Source organism: Barbus barbus (genome assembly GCF_936440315.1).
Source record: "Barbus barbus genome assembly, chromosome: 14".
Taxonomy (NCBI): Eukaryota; Metazoa; Chordata; class Actinopteri; order Cypriniformes; family Cyprinidae; genus Barbus; species Barbus barbus.
The window spans coordinates 15665675-15688383 of NC_136742.1; the positions used below are offsets into that span (position 1 = coordinate 15665675).

The 22709-nt window shown below is 36.0% G+C and overlaps 1 protein-coding gene and 1 long non-coding RNA gene across 2 annotated transcripts; one reads left to right on the forward strand and one right to left on the reverse strand.

The window, feature by feature from the left end:
* Positions 1 to 716: 716 nt before the first annotated feature.
* Positions 717 to 2603, reverse strand: LOC306880160. The gene is made up of 5 exons (XR_013785052.1): positions 2146 to 2603; positions 1713 to 1774; positions 1499 to 1564; positions 1234 to 1258; positions 717 to 963 (listed from the first exon to the last, which is right to left on the reverse strand). It is a non-coding gene; the product is annotated as an uncharacterized lncRNA (long non-coding RNA).
* Positions 2604 to 2768: 165 nt separating this feature from the next.
* Positions 2769 to 22465, forward strand: LOC306880161 (ubiquitin carboxyl-terminal hydrolase 46-like). The gene is made up of 9 exons (XM_079433490.1): positions 2769 to 3108; positions 7657 to 7737; positions 9356 to 9569; positions 12161 to 12402; positions 16736 to 16812; positions 16921 to 17004; positions 17588 to 17785; positions 18013 to 18091; positions 18731 to 22465. Exons 1-9 carry the CDS (start codon positions 3073 to 3075, stop codon positions 18830 to 18832), a joined length of 1113 nt encoding a protein of 370 aa, XP_079289616.1. The 5' UTR covers positions 2769 to 3072; the 3' UTR covers positions 18833 to 22465.
* Positions 22466 to 22709: the final 244 nt, after the last annotated feature.

A 22709-nucleotide genomic window follows, 5' to 3' on the forward strand; every position in this document is an offset into this window, starting at 1 on the left:
CCAGCAAGTGCAAAAACAAAGCATGTTGATATTTCTTTGTATTGTTGAGCCTACGTAATTCATCATAGTATTAATTTTAAAATAATTTAACATGCAGAACCTACCAATTGTCCACCAATATACAGTGTAACATCCGGGTTATGAAGTAAAACCAGGTTAGAGCCACTGCATCAACAAAAGGACAAAATATAGATTTTTGAATCAATTTAACTAGAATCTTATGCCTTAAATTCTGTCATTTAGACCACTTTGTTTTAGGACTTAGTTGGAGACCGATTCAACTCAACATATGGGCCTGGTTTCACACAGGGTTTAGGTTAAACCAGGATTAGGCAATAGTTCAATTAGGACATTTAAGTACTTTTCATAAACATGCCTTTGAGAAAAAAAAAATAATCTTGAGACAAAACAAAGGCACTGATATATTTTAAGATTAGAGCAAGTTTCTTTAAATTGAAACAGCTCAGATTTACATATTAATCTGGGATTAGGCATATGCCTTGTTTGTGAAACCAGGAGTTGATTTAGCAACCTCCTATTTGAATGACAGCAAAAAACTTTAAACCTCCAAAAAAAATTTAATGGGCCAGCCTAAATGGTTAAAATTTGCAGGGGTTTCCTCCAAGGAAATAAAATGCACAGAACATGCTAAATATAGAAGAGTCATGGCCAAGACAGTAACTTCCTTCCTCCAAGGATCATTATGACTCAATGTTAACAAGAAAAACCTAGAAGCAAGCATTTCTTTATTGGTAACAATCAATGCATAACTAAAACAAACACTTACAATACATAAACACATGGTATACAACAGAAACGCCAACAATCATTTCAGATGTTCTCAAAAAAAAAAAAAAAAAAAAAAAAAGGAAATAAAATTAGCTCTGCCCAAGGAATCACTGCCGAGGAACAAGCAACCAGTCACCGAATACGTGTGCCCCAAAATGAAGCCATCAATGGAATCTGTCAAGAGAGGAAAAACCTTAATTAACTTTAAACTCAGACAAACCAGGTTACATGTTACACTCACTGCATTTAAATTTTATATGTGTCTTGCGACAGGATCCAGGCACAGAGAAGTGATCTCTGACCCAGGTTTTAGCAAGAGTAGCTCACTTTACCCCCCTAATATGGCCACAAGAAACACTGACAGCGTCCAGTGGACAAAGCATAGGAGGGAACGTGACTAGATCAGACCGGTGGCATGAAAGTGTTGATGACCAAGTTACTCACCTAACGACTGCACTTCTTGCATTCGCTGCAAAATACAAGTTTAGACCGATTAGCAAGCATCTTAAGACAATTAGAAAGGCTAACAATTACAAAAGAATTGTTTCTCCCGACAGGATCCAAAGCAAGGAATATTAAGCCAATGCTTCAGGTTTTTGAGAGATTTCATCTGCCCCCCAGTGTCGATCATTCAAGACATAATAGGACTTGAACGTGCAATAAAAGGGGCTGACTACTATAAAAAAAATAGTGTAATTAAATCACTTACCAAGTAACAGTTCGAGAAGGATTCTTGAGCACAACTGTAGCCTCAGGGCCGAACCAACATATGAGCCTAGACAAAAAAAAATAATAAATAAAGTTATCAAAATATACATACATCTTACTGCTTTCCTTTTAGCAAGACAGAGCAATGAAAATTTCTCCAACCACTATTGTTAGTGAATGAGGATCTTAATTTAAATTAATAAATGCTTCCTTACCTTTATAGATAATACATCGTAGAAACTGTAGTCTCTTCAGTCAGGGGGTTCTGGTGGACAATCTATAATAGAAAATAAATGCAATCAGCGTCAGCAGACAGATAGGCCTTACATTCACCACGTGCGTTCTCGAGCCACACGTGGCCTTCCTGCAAAGCTTAATATAAAGAATTAGTTACTTCTAGAATTATGATCATGGCTTGGCAGCAAGCTGTACAAAACTTATGAGCATCTTTTGTTTTACTCTAAGAATTATTTTACTACCTTTCTATACACCTATAAAGCTCACTGTTGACTATTCTAGTAAACCAAACTTGACTATTTGCGACAAGACGTGTACATGTTTCGCTTACGTGTAAGCATTAAACAAAGCATAGCTTCAAGTAAAGAAGAAACTAAACAAATGCAGAAATATCTGCACAAACACACTTACCAACGCCCATACTGCGTCCGTTCATGTTGTCTCCAAACGTTCGTGTGTGATCTTTGTGCCAGAAGCGATGAACACATGTGACTGGCGCAAGGAATTCTGGGATATTTAAAGAGAAGGACCGCCTCCCGTTCATTTCAGCGAATCGGCTCTTTCAAGCAGTTCATTCAAAAATAAAAACGATTATGTCTGATTTATGAAAAAATTACTCCAACAGTTTTGGGAATAGATTCAACTCAAATCTCAGTCTAACGGTAAAAGACGCTGTTTTTAAAAAAGACTAAACTAACACCATGTTCACAAACATTACTCGAGAAATCCTGTTTTTATACTTTCGCATTTAAACTACTGGGACCTTATGTTATTTATATGCATAAATGTATGGAATGCACAAGAGTACTTAAATATTATTGAAAGAGAATGTGTCATTTAGCGTTGCAGTGTCCTCAAACTTCATGTATGCGCTTTGAATGTACTGTGGAGATGTGAATTGTGCATCTACGAATTCTATTGGCCACAACGAAAGTTCGAACGCGTGTTTTCGACATTCATTGGTGACTCAATCTGTCAATCAACTGAGCAGCGTTTCATGTCGTAGACACCAAATGCACCAATTGCGTCCCAGTGGGCGGGGTTTGACCGCTAATCCAGGAAGTGAATGTTTCGTTTAATCCGTGCAACTGGCAAAGATGTTTACAATAAATATATTCAGCATTTTTATTCTTAGTTGCAGTGACCATGAAGAAAACAACTAGATGAAAGCCGCAGACGTTTATCTCTCGCTTTGTCTGCACTTTGCATGAGCAGAGGGGATTGAATGGTCACTGATTGCTGTCCTCGGTTGGGATTGCAGCTTGGCCTGTCAGTGTACTGCTGTTACAGTCATGTTTATTTCATAAAGATGGCAACGAGGGGCACATTGTAAACTAAATGACTGTCAGAAACATCGCCTCCATCTGTAATATGGTAAGTGTAAGTGTGTGGATAGCGTGCTGGCTAGCTCTTACGTAATGATGATGGTTGAATGGCTTTCCTCACAATCAGGTGCATGACCTCATTTATTGAATCTTCTATCATAACTAGACATATTTACTCGCTCAAATAATAAACTGAGACTAGAAGTGTAAGAAATTGCTTATAATGACTTGCTATACTATACAGGTACATCTCAAAAAATTAGAATATCGTGAAAAAGGTCAATATTTTTGTCACTCATTTCAGAAAGTGAAACCCATATATTATATAGATTCATTACACATAGAGTGAAATATTTCAAGCCTTTATTTCTTGAAATTTTGATGATTATGGCTTACAGATAATGAAAACCCAAAATTCAGTGTCTCAGAAAATTAGAATATTACATACGATCAATAAAAAAAGCATATTTTAAACAGAAATGTCAGGCTTCTGAAAAGTATGTGCATTTCTATGCACTCAATACTTGGTTGGGCCTCCTTTTGCATGAATTACTGCATCAATGCGGCGTGGCATGGAGGCAATCAGCCTGTGGCACTGCTCAGGTGTAATGGAAGCCCAGGTTGCTTTGATAGCAGCCTTCAGGGTTTTGAGATACTGATTTTTGACTTTCATGAGCTGTAAGCTCTAATCATCAAAATTAAAACAAAAAAACTTTTTAAATGTTTTACTTTATATAATGAATCTAAAATATATGAAAGTTTCACTTTTTGAAATAAATTATGAGAAAAATTAACTTTTTCACGATATTCAAATTTTTTGAGATGTACCTGTATAGCAGAGTCAGTGATGGCCTTTTTTTGTTGTGATAGCCCAGGTTAGTATCTGTGTTGTTAATCTTGCATTTTAAAAGATAAAAACAGTGATAAAGTAGTATGCTAATCTGTGTTTAAGGGTTCTCTCTGTAGTTGTTTTACTTCCTGAGTGACATTTACTGCCTCTGTATTGCTCTGTTGTCATTTTGATAGTATGAGCATGTTTCATAAATGTTACTTTTTGAAATAATATAATATATGAAGCTTCTCTAGATAATATAGTTCCCACAAAATGAAAGTTGTTATAATGTACAGGTCGCTTCTTTCTGTCCAGTTTGAATGAATGGTCAAAAAATTAAACAACACCCTAAAAGCAGCCAATATCATCTTCTGAAGTCATATGATAACTTTGTTAGCTGTCATCCGCTGAAATGGGATTGAGTTGAACAGTACTGGATAGGTCTTATTCTTGCTTTTATGAACTAGATGTTATTTTTAGTATTATTAATTATATACTGTTATAGTATTTATTCATATTTATAATCAGCTTCTGTTTGAATTTTTTATTTTATTTTCAATGTTAGTAATATGTCTAGTGCTTTTGTAATTTGTATTTAATAACTGCACTAAGGATAGAGTAAATGTCAAAACATTGAACAATATCTTGGATTTCAGCCTGAGTCCCCCCCCCCCCCCCCCCCCCCCAAAAAAGAAAAAAAAAATTATATATATATATATCTCATATGGCTTAAGGAGACTTGTAATATCACCATCACTGTAATTATGCTACTTTTAAGCAAGAAAGTTCCTACAATTTTGTACTTGATCTCTCTGTAGTGCTTTTCTTTTGCCATTTTAACAGTTTTAAGGTGGCTAATGGGAGCAGAGCCCAGTGTTTTATGTAATGCTGTAGTTTCTGTGGGATATCTGACATTGCCTGAATATTTTAGTTCCTGAAACTGTCCTGAAATCTCTATCCACTGTCAGATGTCATCCTTAGATAACTGCAGGTATTGTGTCAGTCTGAGCTAGATGTGGTTGGAAACAAGAAGAGTGAATTATTGCTAGCATAAGGGGGCACAGACTTAACGTCTGACTGCTGTTTAGTGCTAGTTATGTAACCAATGGCCGGACAGGGTTCATTTGTTCATTGGTGTGTGTTTGGGGCCACATCTTAGTGGCTCATTGACCACGGATACAAGGCAAGATAATGAAATGTTCTCCTTTGTCTTCTATGTACAGTTCTGCTTAAAAGGCCTCAATTAATGTGTGTTTGATGTGCACAAATGCAGAAATGTCTTTTAGTTTGAAAACATGGCTCTATTAACTGTGTCTGGCAACATATTACTTTATATGTGTTTGTGTACATGCTCATTTATGTACTGTGGAAGGTTTCTAAGCAGAAACAAAGACGGCCTAGCTGTATGTAGTCCATAAGAAAATTCCCCCATTTATGAAGTCTAATGTTGGCAAAGTATCTTTACATTGTTTAGCCAACATAATGCCACTTTTTTTTCAAAGCTGTGGGCTCAGAGGATTCAATAGCCCTCATGAACCATTACTTGCCTGTTGTTAATTATTATGGCCTAAAAATATTCAAGCTCTTAAGTCTGTTTGCACAATGCCGTATTTATATTTCAATAGGCAATGAAGATCTATTAGTGCTGGAATTGAAAGTCTTTGTGGATTCATATTTCCTACAGATAAAAAGGTTGCTGTCTCGGTCGGGTTAATAACACTAAACTAGACAATGCAGCGATACAGAGAGCGGCTATTTCCCATCTTTCAACTGTCAGTCATGGTCTTGACTTCATTGGAGTATGACTTTGATCTCTGGATCTGATTGTGGTGATTTAGTCCATTACCTGATCTGCTCATTCAGAGTCATCCAGAGATACTCGGATTCTAAAGATATGTTGGGTTATAAAAGGGCTGCCATAAGCACTTCAAAGGTTTGGGGTCAGTAAATTTTTTAGGGCTGCCCCCGACTAAAGATTTTTCTTTAAAAATCATCTTTGCAGCAGTGGTTGAGCCTGTCTGTATGTTTCATACGGATTACATAATCTGAGAATATTTGTTTTTCATTTGAATTGGTTTATCTGAAAGTCGACATTTTGCTCTCTATAGATATATTTTTCATGTCTGTAAGACAAATATACACAGAGTTTCGGAGTTTCACGCTCAAGTTCACATTGAGACTGAGACGCCAGAAAGCACATCCTGTTTGCTTTCATTATTGTACAAAAGTGCAATGTTTTGTTGTTATTGTGAGTGCACAAAAATAAATGTAGAGTCTTTTACATATTTGAAAGATGTATTACTCTTATCTATATGAGCAAAAAATGAGGGAGAAGAGTAGCCTATTTTCAGAGCAAGTGAGCGCACCGGTGTCGTGCCGAATTCTGCACCCTGCCAGATTATGCATCCCCTAGTATGTCCCCTGAAATTGCCACCTTTTTTACATTTTTGAGGAAATAAAATTTTTATGATTATTATATTATATGTGTTTAACCATACAAAACTACACTACTTGAATTTAATCTGTAACCTGAAATACATTCTTAATTTGAACAATTATGACTGTTAAGCAATAAAATAAAACTAACATCAAATTCAAAATTAGCTGTTATTAATGATATCATTACACAGTAATCCCTCATTATAGCAGCATTTTTTGTCTTCAAATTTTAAAGGGGTTGTATCATATGGAATCAGATTTTCCCTATTCTTTTGTTAGGCTATGACACATACATTACATGCCAGAACTGAAAACATTCTCCACATTTACTGAAACTGATTTGGCTTGTGTTTCTAATGCCTGAGAACCAAAACATGCTCAAATAAAACTACCATATTTACATATTACTAAATAATAAATATATAACACATGCCTTCAAGACACTTTATCATTTTGTCATATTCAGTGACATTTCTGGCCATTTCTAGGTAAAATTGTAAAGATTAAAAAGTGAATACATGTAATGCATACAGTAGATGTGGCTGGTACCTTATGTGCAGCGAATGTATCTCTTGGTTTCAGTGTTACTAGAAGAGAAAACGTCTGGAGTCCCATTGTACTGAGGCCAAAGTGAAACTCTGAGCTTGTCCTGCTGATTCAGTTACATTCTGTCATGGATTCTTATCCAGCATCACTTCCTGCTTAGTTGTTCTATCCATTATTCATGTCACTCAGTTGCTGATAAATTGGGCCATTACAACACTTGATCCTTGGATTATCACTTTGAATGGTTTGGATTTCAAACATCATATGCCTAACTGCCCATAGATTTGTGCAGTTTTTGTGAATGTTTTATTAGCAGTTGAACATAGTTATTGTTTGTATAAAAAATAAGATTTTTTTTTGTTTCTAAATTACTAATACCAGAACACCTCTCTGTATTCAGTGTCATCATGGGTATTTATTGATAGTATTCCACACTTGGCAATGGCATGTGAATTAAGAAAGCCATAATTATGTCTTACTGACTGCTAATGATATAGTGCTATAAAAAGCATACAAGAAGCGTAGGTTATTGTGTCACTTGCAGCATCATAAACGAGATGAGTCATTCTCCAGCAGTACATCGTGATTTTGTACCTCATATTTTAATTTTGGTGGCTTAATGTCACGTCATGGAGTTTTAGAGAAAGAAAACTTTAGACATAAATGCCTTTAATTATAGCTGTGAGTCTTCTCACTTTGTATTAAATTGAATGAATATTCAATGTAAAATTGAAATGTAATTGCTAAGTCTTTTAATTTTTCTCTCAATTTCTGTTTCAGGGCACCAATGCCTCTGCTCTGGAGAAAGACATTGGTCCAGAGCAGTTCCCCATTAATGAACACTACTTTGGATTGGTTAACGTAAGTATCACACAGAGCCAGACTAACCCTTAAACGGCTTTACATGTGAGCCAGTGGGAGCAAAAAACTATTATACACATGGTAACGGTTTGTATATTTGTTCAGTGAAGCATTGAATAGCGTGGTTTTCTCAGTTTTGTGCATGTTATCATACCTAACAACATTATTCATTGTAAATTAGAGGGACACCACAGCATCGAAACAAAGCAACCAGCTGAAATGTTTCACTGAGTTGGCGAAAAAGCACAGTTCACAACCTTTGCTAACCATTTTATTTGTTATTTTCAACAGAAGTGAGTGGTTTATTTTGTACTGTGTCTGCAAAATATAGTATAATTTTATTTTTATTACTGTCAGCTTGACAAAGCAGAATTTATTTCTGCTGCCATTAGTGCAGCTGGTGTGATTAATGAACATGTTACTGTTCAGTCTTATAGCTGAATCTTTCAGGTCAAGCTGCCTCTTTGTTTTAGCCAAGCAGTTAATTCAGTAATTCAGTGAATCGTCAGGAGATCCACAGAAATCAGGTCACAGTTGGTATTTTTCTTACTGTCACTTATTTAGATTAGAAAGAGGTTCACATAAATTAGGTCACAGTTATTATTATTTATTTTTCTTTATTTAGATTTAAAGGAGAACTGTCAGCCTGATCTAATTAGAATTGCTTTAATTTTAATTAAGAATTTATTGCCATCATAATGTGATGATAAAACAAAGCATTTGGCTTAATGAGAGAATTGATTAGTATGATACCAAAATGATGTGTCTGAGTATATATTAGAATGCCACACAGAAAACTGTGGCGTTCCTGGAGGTAAGTTTATATCTGCTTCCTTCTTAAATTTAGGGATCTGGGTTAAATATGTAACTTTGCCAACAAAGATGAGATTTAAAAAAAAAAACATGCACCATGATGACAATTTTAATGCTAAACACACTGTTACCAAGAAAAAAAGTACCACTGCAAAATATTAATGCACTAATAATGTGTTAACCTGAAAACAATTTTAATAAGACCACAAAGTGTTGAGTTTCAGCACATTTGCCCATAATCGCATTTCAATGTTTATTATTGTGTTTTCATGTTCAATCATTGTTGTCACTTTCGAATACTCATGACATCTCTATCCTGTTCCTGTTTCCCCTTCTTATTCCGGTCATTTTCTCTCATCTCTCTGCTTTTGCTGTCAATAAAAAATGCCAAAAAGCCCCTAAAACAGCTCCATTGTCAGTGTGAGGGAACAAGAAAAGGCCTTTGGAAGGGAAACGATGCTCTGTTGTCACGGTAACAGCAAGTGCTGCTCTTTCAGCCTGTGCAGGTCATATTTTTAAAGAGCTTTTGATTCCACCATTAGCTTTTTTATCCATTTTATTTGCTTTTAGTGGTGAGCAGGGAGTTTTTCTTGATTGTAAATGTTTCATGCAGATCCACATTTGGTGAGGTTCTCTGTGTTTGACCCATGTCTGGCACATTTTTTGCCTGGCACTCTTCCAGATTTTCTCTCTCGGTTTCATAAATCAGATTTAATTGAGTCCCAAGTGTCCTTTGTTTGTTTCCCGCTCAAGGATTGATTAGCTCAGCCTGAATGAATTCCTCTCTCTGTGTCTTTTTCTCTAGTTTGGGAACACATGCTACTGTAACTCAGTGTTGCAGGCTCTGTATTTCTGCCGGCCGTTCAGGGAGAATGTGTTGGCGTATAAAGTCCAGCAGAAGAAGAAGGAGAACCTTCTCACCTGTCTGGCCGACCTCTTCCACAGCATCGCCACCCAGAAGAAGAAGGTGGGCGTGATCCCTCCCAAGAAGTTCATCTCACGTTTGCGGAAGGAGAATGGTGAGGGAACTAAGAGGTTTGGCTGGTTGACATGGCCTTTTTAACCACTGCTGTTAGATACTGTAACTACACCATTAGGAAGGCAAAAAGCATCTTTCTGCATTGACGTCCATTCAAAAGTAGATGTGTATTTTGGTCAAATAAATAATTTTGCAACATCTAATATTATATATTTATAAATAAATATATTTAGTTCAAATCGTTTTCTTTTTTTTTTTAAGAAATTAACATTTTTATTCAGCAAGAATATGTTAAATTTGTCAAAAGTGACAGTAAATGCAAATCATGTGACACTGAAGACTGGAGTAATGGCTGCTGAAATCTTAGCTTTGCCTGCATAGGAGTAAATTGCACTTTAAAATATATTCAAATAGAAAACAGTTTAATTAAATTGTAATAAAATTTCAATTTATTTTTGATCAAATAAATGCAGAATTGATGAGCATAAGAGACTTTTTACCCAAAATAACTGTAAAAATCTTGAGTTGTAATACATTTTGGAAGGGCTTTTAATAGCTTCGAATGGATGTCGCAGATTATGATAGTCACTAGTGAAGGGTTTTATTTATTTTATTTTCATTCCTTGTTTTTCATAAAAAATTTTCTGGATTCCATTTTTAATTGAATTTTAATAATCAAATAGTATGTCTAATCAAATCAATTAATAATACTTAACATTTCCATAACAAAACAACAGTTTTAACATCAATAGAGCCCTATCAAATTGGTTTTTATTTTCCCCCCAAAATTCATTTTAGTTTTTCACAAATTCCATTTTAATATTTTCAGGATACTGTGGTAATCAAATTAATTCATAAAACTTATTTAATTTATTTATGAATTCTGCATTAATGTCTATAATGACTAAATTCGGTCAGTGTGTTCTGCATCTTGGAAATCATAGGGCCCTAATTTCTGTGATGCCATCAACCAAGTGCCCATTAACAAATTGGCAGATTACAAGTGACGCACTTTCATTGTGTAACCTTCATGAATGGTAATGAAAACTAGAATGAATGACACATTCACAAACGTAAGACATTGAACAGACTGTTTTTTTTTTCATTCAGATAAAGTTAAATATGATATCCACTCTGACTAAGCATCTGTTTACTGCTAATTTGTCATGCCAGAATCCCACAAAACTGCTAAAATGTTTTCAGATACATTTGGTTGACATTTTGTCAAATATCTGCAGAAAACCCTGTTTATGAGAAATGTAAAATCTTGTGTATCCAATATATGCAAAGTGTTTGCTGGTAAAGATGGCAACATGAGCTTGTAGGCAACTACTAGAGCAGTATCTAGCGTTCAGACAGGAGACTGTGAAAAATCAAACCTGTCCATGCTAACAGTAAGCCTCTGTGTGATATGCTGAAGGAGAAGCAGGTGTAACAGATCAGGTGTGTGTGTTTTGAGGGAGAGGGGAGGGATAATATGTAGCATAAAAGAGGATTTGTTCTTCTGTTTCATTCCAGAAAATGCCCTCGCTATGAATGAACAATACAGACCTCTATCAGAGAGACGTCCCTTCACCAGCTACACACAAATACTCCCTCACTTAGAGTAAGATTGCAAATGCTAGACAAGAGTTAATTACCTTTTTAGTAGAGGTAACTGGAACAAGCTGAAAAATACAGGACTGTATGCTAAAGAAGCCAAATTTCTGAGACCATGTCAGATGTTATTGCTGATTTGAAATATGCTCTTGAACTGTAATCTTGTCAAACACTTTTGAAGATTTCAGTCTTCCACATTCAAGGAGATTTGACCTTTCCTCATACGCCTCTTCCCAGTTGTGATGTATGCATTGGTGTGGATGCTAATATAGTTATACTTACCTTTATAGTTCTTGGTTTGAATGGCCTTTTAAGGGCCTTTCGCACCACGGGAATCTTTTTCATATTACCTGAACTAATTGTGGAACTACCCACTTTTTGGCGTGTTCGCACTGCAAGAACTACGAACGGCCTTAGTTCTAGGAACTCCTGCTTCGGAGTAGGGTGTAAAACAGTTCTATAGGAACTATCAGTGACGTACGTGTACGCTGATTGGCCAAACGCATGCGAGACACCGGCTACCCAGTATTTTTAAAAAGCCATGTAAACATATTTACTCCACGAACATGGAAAACAACGATAATGTCATTTACCTGTTGTCTGCGGTGTTGTGTTCTTTTCTCAGCTTCTATGATATGTAACACTGAAGTTGTCATAAAAAATGTAGTCTCTTAGCCCGAGTTTTTGCTCTTGCAGTCGCATAAATTGTGTTTACATTCAATCTCCGTTATCACGAAACCGACAACACTGAACACACAACAAAAAAACAGCTCTGATCACGGCGTCCTCCATTCACCGGTTTTTGACATTTGTTAATGCCACGCAAAAAGATATCGCTTCAGAGTTCCTGCTGCTGGTGAGAATGCAACCAGGAAAACGGCCCGAGGGAGAACTTGGTTCTCTAGGAACTACCCTGCTGGCTAGTTCCTAGAACTACGCAGTGCGAAAGCCCCTTTAGTCTACAGTTCCTTCACAGTCATTTGCAGATTGCTAGCTAATGTTACACGTTTTGCTCTCTGGCTCTTCCTATAGACCTGTTTGATAACTACATGCAACAGGATGCCCACGAGTTCCTGAACTACCTGCTAAACACGGTGGCTGACATCCTCCAAGAGGAGAAGAAACAGGAAAAACAGAATGGACGACTAAAGAACAACGGCACTGCCATCGCCACGGACACCGAGCCAGAACAAAACAAGACTGAGCCCTCCTGGGTTCACGATATCTTCCAGGGAACGTTGACCAATGAGACGCGCTGTCTCAACTGTGAGACGGTAAGAGTGTTGCTATGTGCAATAATTACTAATAAACAGCCAATATGTTAAAGCTGCAGTCCGTAACTTTTTTTGGTTAAAAATGATCCGAAATCAATATTTGAGAAATTGCATAACCAGCCAGTGTTCAAAACTACCACCTTACTTTAGCCCGATTCACAACGGTTAGCTTATAATAATGTTTTCTAATTTGAGTGGTACAGGTAGGTTTCCGCCGGAAATTCGAGCATGGCACTGCGTCATTACGTCATGTCTGTAGACATGAAGAAGTTGTCCCGGCTACTAGGCTATATCGCATGTGAGGATCCTGCAGGTGACGGATCATTTATAGCCTTATTTCACAGCAGCTATAATAATTAAATTTATCATTTTGATGGCGGATTGTAATCCAGAAAGGATTATGTGTTTATGAAACACATGTGAATGAAATTAAATTATATTCCAGTTTTAAATGTGTTTCTGATTACAGATAGCCAACGTGGGATTACACAAGTTTTTGTATTTTAAATAGAACCAGTTTGAAGGAAGATTAATTTGTTTTTTTGATTAAATTTGAATGGTATGACAATTAGATATTAGACTGTACAAAAATCTAAATCTACACGCTAATAGGCTACTATACTCGTAGTCATGCAATGCTGATGTTGTTAACATTAATAATTTGAGAACAAAGTATAACAATGATAATTCTTTGCACAGTTAGATGTGATATGAGCTAACTGATCTTTAGATTTAATCACCATTGGTAGCGTGATTTAATGTAATGCTTTTTTCCTCAGTTGGTCAGAATAAACGTGGCAGACTTGTTACTTACTTGTTCAGATGACAATATACAGGGAAAATTCTGATTTGGGTCATATATTCCAAGACATAGGCTAGAATCTGTGATTGCAAAGTACAGTAAATATCCACACTTGTGCGGTGACTGACAACTACACATTCACCTCAAAACATTAGATTCATCCGCGCTGGAGCCGTGCTGGAATATCGGATCACAACCCCGCGCACGAAAGATAATTCCGCAAGAAACTGCAACTCCAGGTTTTCAAACATAGAGGGCGACAAAGAGGTAAAAGTTACGGACTGCAGCTTTAATAATAGGCATTCTAATAAGCAACTAGTAGAGAATTGGTCCCTTTACTAAAGTGTTACCATATTTTATTTTATTCTTTTGCTTTTATTTAATACAGCTATGGAAGCCAGTTTCTGCGAATGGATTAAAAAATAGAGGTAATTGCGACTTTTTAACAAATTTCTGGGATATAAACTCAGAATTATGAGACATAACTCAAGATATAAACTAAAGATATAAAATTGAATGCTAAGATAAAAAGTCGCAATTAATATTTTTTTATTCCATGGCCGAAGCAAGAATCTTAATTGCAACACTGTAAAAAATCCAACTTTCGAAAAGTTCTACTAACCAATGTAAGTAAAAGTAGCCTGAACAAAGAATTTTTAGTATGAGAAGTCAGTTTAATTTTTTGTGTGAACTGAACAAAAATACTCTAAACATGTCGCTAGCAAAAGTTGTTTTGTTTACCTTACTTAGATACTAAAGTATTTGTTCACAACATATCCAAATGTTCTCCAAACTTTTCAAATTGAGTCATCTGAACAAACAATTTTACATTGAACAATATTGTACAAGTTCCCAGCATGCATTGCAGCTTGAAAACATTTTACGTTAATTATTATTAAACTATTATCATTGTTTTAACTTTTACTGGCTTGATTTATGCTGCTGTTGCTGCTGTCACTGCCAGTTAGCTGTCATGTGGATCAGAGTTCATATTTTTACTGATTTAAAATTTGATGATCCTCACCATGTTTGAGAATCGTGTGCTGAGGTACTGTATATGTGCATCTCACATTTGTCTAATAGCATTAGTGGTGGAAATTTTCGTTCTTTCCAGAGACTCGTTCATTTTTCGTTCGTTCACCAAAATGATTCGTTCAGATTCGTTCACTAACTCGTTCAGTGACCATTTTTCCATATTACACAAATACGTCAGCATGTGCCGTTCAACTAACGTATTTACTTGTTACAAAATAAAAACCGATTTGGCTTCATTAAAAAGTGTGCCCTTCTCATTAAATGAATAAAATAAGTCTAAATAAGTGATCAAAGTCATTACTCTTTTTCTCTTTTAAATTACACTCTTTTCGGATGACCAAAGCACAAGTGTTTTTTTATTTGTTTGCATACTAGGCTAGTTAACATTTAATTGTTTAGGCAGAGATTTACACGTTCAAATCTGAGATTATGTTAAACGAGGAGTTATTCTGTATGTAAAATATGAATATAAACAAGCGTGCACAGTACGGATACCTGTGCTTTGCATCCGCTTTCTGCTGATTGATGAACTAGATTGACAGAATGGCCGACCTACCCGGTCAACGAACTGGGTATAGCTACCAGTTCGTTCAATTCGTTCACGAACGGGAGATCTCTCTCTCGTTCAGACTCAAAACAGAGCCATCTCGGTCAATGATGCTATTATATTCGTTCGTTCGATCCAACCAATTACATGCCCCTTCTAAACCCGAGCTGAAATGCTATTTGCTGACGTGAGTCACGTGACGCAAATGAGATGGGATGACGTGACGCAAATAATCAATACTGCCATATTTTTTTATGTTTCACAGTTTTTAAACAAACAAAAGTGCATGACATGACTAACATAATGAAATATTTTTTTATTTAAAAGTATGTAACTGTTCAAACATAAAACAACACTAATATAAAAAAATAAAACAAAGAACCAGTTGTTCGAACGACGAACGTAATAATGAGACGAGATGTATGTATGTAACAGTTCATTTGACTCTTTCAAACTCAAAGCAACTCAATGAAGGGCGTATTCGTTCACTAGATTCAACAAATCACATGCTCCGTCCTCGTATCATACTCGAAGGCTATTGGCTCGAGGTTTAGTCATTCTTTGACAGAGGAAACGGTCCAGAGCTACGCATGCGCGCAATAGCGGCGCGCTGCGGTGGAGGGAGGAGTTTCAGTGAACGAGAAATATGAGTCTCAGTCAATGGATTACGTGAACGAGAATGATTCGTTCACCTAAAAGATTCGTTCAAAAAGAACGATTCGTTCACGAACGTAACATCACTAAATAGCATTAATGTTTGCCTTTAGTTTTAAGAGGCAAATACTACCCATATTATGTTGAAGGCTTTGAAAATAAAAGAAAAGAAAGAGGAGTGCTAAAAAAAGATTAGCATTGCTATGCTAAAAAATCTTTGGTTGCTCTAACAGACTTTTATTCATTAGATGAACTAAAGTTTTTAAGTTGTCAGTTGCTAGTTGAGTTAACTTAAAAAGTTGATTGTGATAGGTTGCCTTATTTTTTTGAGATGGTCAACTTTTTTATTTTACAGTGAAGATGTAAACTTGGAAATCAGAGAAAAAATGTCCAGATTCTGATTCTATATCTTTTAGTTCTATGTTTATTAAAAAAAAAAAAAAAAGCCTGAATCATAAAGGCTATTGCAAATAAAAAAAATTCAGGGTAATGTGTTTTTGTTTTGTTTTTTGTCTCTCAGAATCAACAGAAATATATGCTGCATCTTCGGGGACATACTAAATGTCATATTTACAAATTAAATGTATAATAAACACTTTTATGACTATATTTAATATTAATGAAAAATAATATATAATAAAAAAAATCTAATTATCTGAATTCTGTAAGGGATAGGTAAATGTGTGAGCAAATGTTTTTTTGTTTTTTAAATATCGGAGTACTCTTCTGGTAGACAGACACAAAGGACTGATTGATTTATATTTTTTTATATATATATATATATATATATATATATATGTGTATATAAATTTAAAAATGTTTATTATGAGTGGTCTTATACAACAACATTCGGTCAATCCTTTGAATTTTGGAACCTGAGGAAAGAAACTACCATTTCTCTATCGTGTGGCCCACTTTTCATTTTCTGTTGATTAACCTACTTTTTCTTTGCATTAACACATTGCCGCTAGACTACAGTTGAGTGCAAACACCCCATTACACGCCTGTGCTCTAACACATCCTCACTCGTGTCTTTCTTCAATAAGTGCAAGACAACAGGAGACAATCAGGTCAACAGAGTGCAACCCATTCGCCAGCTGAAACTGTTCATAGAAAGGGGTCACCAACGTGCGTGATAAACATCTTTGTAGAAATGACTCCCTGCTAACTCTCTGCCCCTTGAAGATGCTTGACAGCTAATATTGTCTCTGTGGGTGGCGAGATCAGTTTCTGAAGAGATGTTCTCTTTTTTTCTCAACTGTTTTGTGAACTCACATGCCCTTTTGTTTTTACAGGTCAGTAGCAAGGATGAAGACTTTTTGGATTTGTCTGTAGATGTTGAGCAGAACACTTCTATAACACACTGTCTCAGGTAAACATATAAACACACTGTAATCACGCATGCTTATGTACACAACCAGTTGTTTTCCTCTGTGTTTATGCTCTTTGATAGATGTGTTTTTTCTGATGGCTTTTACAGGGACTTCAGTAATACAGAGACCCTGTGCAGTGAGTATAAATACTACTGTGAGATGTGCTGTAGCAAACAAGAGGCACAGAAACGGTGAGCGTCAGTGTGTCAGATGTGTATTCATATAGTGTGGTAGTGCATGTAACTAAGGTTTCGGAATGACATACTACTATACTTATGCGAAAAACAAGAATAAGGTTTTATGCAAATGTTGCAGACTTTCCTAAAAATGTCTAGTAGTTAATCAAAACTCATTAATTAACCTTCATTTTGTGTTCTAGTCAAACTGGAAAGAAATTATTTTCAAGATAATAATAATGGAAGGATTGCATGTGCAAATTTTTTAGGTAATGTTACAAAAATGTAGCATATATTGTTTGCAACATTTATCATTGCTTACTTTTGCACATCCTATTTTAAAAGATAGTTATTTACACTATAAAGTATATATGGTACAGTATGCTAGTATTTCATTACAAACCATTCCAGGATAAGTTTGTTTGTGTGTGATTTGTTTTAACAATGTAGCTTTTCTAATATAAAATGTATTAAACGGTACAAATAACAAAGTACTTTTTTGTAAAAAAAAATAAATGCTTTGGTGCTGCTTTATACACTGCAATGTGAATTTCTACGTGCCAGTGATTTGTTTTGTGTGCATGTGGATATGTTGCAGTATGCGTGTGAAGAAGCTGCCCATGATCCTGGCTCTTCATCTGAAGCGCTTTAAGTACATGGAGCAGCTGCATCGGTACACTAAACTGAGCTACAGAGTGGTCTTTCCACTTGAGCTCCGCCTCTTCAACACCTCTGGAGACGCCGTCAACCTCGACCGCATGTACGACCTTGTCGCTGTTGTGGTCCACTGTGGCAGGTATGAGAACTGTCAAACATGTACAGACTTATAAAAACAGACTTAACACAGTCTGCCTTTAATTTTTTCTTTAAGAATGAAACAGAATAAATGAATCAGAAAAGAGAAAAATAAATATTTTTAAGAAAATATTTTTTGGTAAAATGTTTAAGAAAAATTCATTGTCTAAAATTTAAGATGATTTCCTTCAAAAGTTTAAACACTGCCTCTGTAACTGTGTGTATTAGTGGCCCAAACAGAGGGCATTACATCACCATCGTGAAGAGTCATGGCCTCTGGCTGCTGTTTGATGATGACATTGTTGAGGTATGAACCTTATATACATATATATACATACATATAGATATCTGTCCAAAATTTTGGGGTCAGTGTTTTTTTTTTTATTTTGTTTTTTTTATTAATACTTCTCGCAAGAATTCAGCAAGGATGTATTAAATTGATCAAAAGTGACCGTAAAGAAATGTATATTACAAAAGATTTCTATTATGCTGTTATTATTATGCTGTTCTTATGAGCTTATTATCCATCAAAGAATCCTGAGAAAAAAAAAAAACATTGAAAAGAAGAAGAAATGTTTTTGAGCAGCAAAACAGCAGATTAGAATGATTTCTGGATGATCATGTGACACTGAAGACTGGAGTACTGGTGAAAATTCAGCTTTCCTATCACAGGAATTAATTAACGTTTTAAGATATATTCAAATAGGAAACAGTTCTTTTTAATTGCAATAATATTTAACATTTGTACAGTTTTTTGGTCAAAAAATGGAGTCTTGGTGAACATAAGAGACTTCTTTTAAAAACATTAAAAAAAACTTTCCCAAAATTTTTGAATGGTACCATATAGTCAAAATACAAACCCAAATGTTTGCGTAATACAATGCTTTTCTTTCCTGGTTTTTCTTAAAAAATGTTCTCTATCTATTCTCTTCCATTTCTCTCACAGAAAATTGATGCACAGGCGATAGAGGAGTTCTACGGTTTGACTTCTGACATTTCCAAGAACTCTGAGTCGGGATACATCCTGTTCTATCAGTCCAGAGAATGAAGGAGCAGAGGGGGAACAAATGAAGAGCAGAGGAGGAACGCCAGAAGAGATCAAAAGGAAGGGTATTTGTGAAGATAAAATCCGCTAGATTCCTTTTCCACATCCCTCTCCTTTTCCTCATCTCATACTCAGGGTCTCCAGCTGAGACTGAGTGCCAAAAACCCTCTGTAATCCCATTTGCCAGTATGACATTTCCCATTCTCCCAATCTTGATGCACTCTGCAGGGGAAAAACACATATTCAAATCTGACCCTCAAGTCAGTCACCTGCATCTGGAAGGCACTTTATAAACAACAATAAGTAACACAAAAGCAACACAACAAAAAAAAAAAATCACAACATATTCAACTACAATACTTGTGAAAACTTGAAGGAATCAAAAAGCTACAAAAGGAGCAATGAGTCCTGGGACTCCAGCAAGGGTCAATGCTTCTGTTCGTTCAGTGCCCAGGAAAGTGCCTCTCATCCTGGGTATCTGAAACCAGGAGGAGGGTTTCTCTCTCTTGATCTCTGACTCAAGGTCAGGGACCTGTTTCGGGACACTTTAAATGTTCCATACTGTGATACCCACTCATCAGTCCTACTTTGTACGACTCTTACCCAGTAGCTGGTTGAATCTGCACATCCTAGTTCAGTCCTGGTCATCAGAGGGGCTGCTTGCACTGTGTGATAATTTGTTTTGGATTTTGGCATGTTGTGGGAATGAGATTATGATTCTGAGCAGCCTGTTACATGAGTGAGTGTATTTGTGTGTGTGTGTGTCTACATTAATCATGCAGGCAGCTGCTGTGAAGTGACTTTGCTTTTCATCCAGAAATAGTTGCAGTCTTGTTACCAAGAGAGTTTTCAAAAGTTGTCCTATTGAATTCTGTGCTCTCTTTGAGTAACAAAGAAAAAGAGCAGAACTGCAAGGCTGAAATGCTGCTTTTGTCTCCCTTATCTAACACTGTTGTTACCTAACTTCCATTGTAGGTAATGGGCTTACTTAGTTAACAACCTTGCTGTCAGCTCTTTTGTTAGGTTCACCCAAATCTACCGATCCCAACTGACTTCATCCCACAAAGCAGTCTGCTTCAGTCTCACCTTTAGTTCCTGCTTCAGTTCCTATTTTTCTCCTGAATAGATGTTGTAACTCGGTCCCTGGTAATTTTTACAAAGCAAAATGATGTGGCATTTTATTTTATCATTACTTTGAGGTGTTAAAGGAGTAGTTCACCCACAAATTAAAATTTGCTGTATATGTACTCGCCCTCAGGCCATCCAAGATGTGCATCCATCACACCACTTGCTCACCAATAGATCCTCTGCAATGTGAATGGGTGTCGTCAGAATCCGAGTTTAAAGAGCTGATAAAAACATCACAATAATAAGTAATTCACATGACTCCACTTAACACTTTGTGAAGTGTAAAGATGTTGTATGTTGTAATTTCAAAACATTGCTTCCAGCTAGAATGCAATGTCCATAATATTGCTTTCTCCAATGAAAAAATTTGTCTCGTCTGAATCAGGAGAGAAATATGAATGGATCAAGCGCCATTTAAAAGTCAAAGCAATTGTAAGCAAACATGTCGGTGGATTTTGATGTCGCAGGACAACAGAGGCTGGAAGCTTGTTGTGAAATATAGACTCGTATTTTAGTTGGAAGCAACCGTTTCAGTTTAAAACGTCGATGAATTTGTTTATTACCAACATGCAGCTTTTTGCTTCACAAGACATTAATTGATGGACTGGAGTCGTGTGGAAGTCTTGTGGATCATTGTTTTTATCAGCTGTTTGGACTCTCATTCTGACGGCACCCATTCACTGCAGAGAATCCGTTGGTGAGCAAGCGATGTAATGCCTCATTTCTCCAAATCTGTTCTGATGATGAAACAAACTCATCCACTTTTTGGATGGCCTGAGGGTGAGTAAATTGTCAACAAATGTTCATCTTTGGATGAACTATTACTTTAATACATGAAAGTCTTGAACGTGAGATCAGTGGTAGGAGAGACTTGAAATGCACCAGTTTTGAGATTACTGCAATGCGGTCAGTAAAGTTTAGGTTTAGGGCTTATTGAAGTATCTGATAGGTTGTCGCTGTTATGATAAGAACATGCCCACAATTACTTCAGTTTTGTGATGTGAGTGGCTTTTATCTGAGAGGGCTTTTACTGTTTAATGTACGTTGTACAGTCAGGAGAGAATCTGACTTCAGATAAATAGGGAACTTTAGAGAAGACACTATGGAAATGTACTATTAATCCTGATATTTAACCTGATTTAATTTTGTATATAAATGGGAGAGACTGACTTGAAATAGTCACAGAAGGGAAACAAGGTGCAATACAGGGACAAGATAAACATTCCATACACCAACTTTTTTTTTTTTTTTTTTCAGACACGCATCTGATTGGTACTCCTGTTTATTTAGTGTATAGATTCTTTTATGTTTTTATTTGAGGCAAATGTTTAATTTACCGTTTTATTCTCTCAGAAATAATGTGTTACTCTGAGTAAAAGTAGCTTACAACTGAAATACATGATTTATGTATTTGCCTTTTTTGTCCGTTCACAGCACATTCAGCACAACAGTATAGCAAGTGATTAGAAAATAAACTAGAGTCGGTTTTATGGTGTTGATTCATCCATTCTAGGTTTGTGGTACCTGTATTTTCACACTCCTCAACCAACATTATAATGTGTAATTATATGTTAAAGCCACATTACATGCAATATAGATGTATGAACACTGTAACAACACAATGTGGGATTGACTATGCAGTGTTTGTGTTTGTCATGTTATTTTGCTGAGGCTTAACAGATGAGGACTGATTATTTGGGTTTTTTCTTTCATTTGCAGTTTCCCAGTGATGCCAGCAAAGTGTTGTTTCTCAAAAAGAGGAGCATATGTGGTTGTTTGAAGATGTTTTATTGGTACTAAGAACACGTTTCTCTTCCATGCCTGTTCTTTTGTTTTCGTTAGTGATCAAAATGATCAGAAATGTGCCAAAATTGTGGTGGGAAACTCAGTCCTTCGAACTGGAAAATGAAATAGATATTTCTGTATCATGAAACTGTTCATAAATATTATGTAGACATATTGGTAATAAATTATATTTTTAAAACACTAGATGATTCTATTAAAACTGACCTGTTATTTGCATGGGGAAGACATAGTTGCAAATGAAGAAATTAAAAGCTGATGAGTGTTTGTGAGAGATGGTATGATTTCAATCAGGTCCCTTATGGTGACCTGGATCATTTTGAAGTTTGTTCTGTAGAGTAGCCTATAAACTAAAAGTACTGTAACTGCTTAATACTGTGGATTGAATCCCCACACACATACATGAACATCTGGATATGTTAAAAACCAATTAGACTGTCAGTTACACACCTTGTATGCAAAAACACACCTGTCTGTTTTGTCCTCTTTTATTGTGTGTATTTTTTTAGGTCCAGAAGAGATGTACAATGTGTGTGTTTGTGTGCCTGAGAGAGAAATACCAGGACTCAAACTCTAATGGAAAGTGTGATAACTGTAAGTGCACTTTATCATAGCAGAACCAAAAAGGTTTCTCATAGGAACTGGAATCCTGACTGAGATTCTTTTGGTTTATTTTCCTTTCCTCAATAAATGAAACACAACTTTACCAGCTGTGCCTCAGCGGTGCTTTTTATTCATTTATTTGTTTGTTTTTGTTCTCCGTGTGTTCCTTTTAATTATTCTCCGGCTCTTTGTGGCTGACACACATCTTTTTATTTTCCTCTTTGGGGTGACTAATGAGACGGAGGGTGGCAATTGTGTACAAAGACACAAAAGGCCTTGGGCAGAGAACACGAGAGAGAGGGAGTGAAAAGGGAGAAGAATAGACTCATCGAATGATTGAAATAAT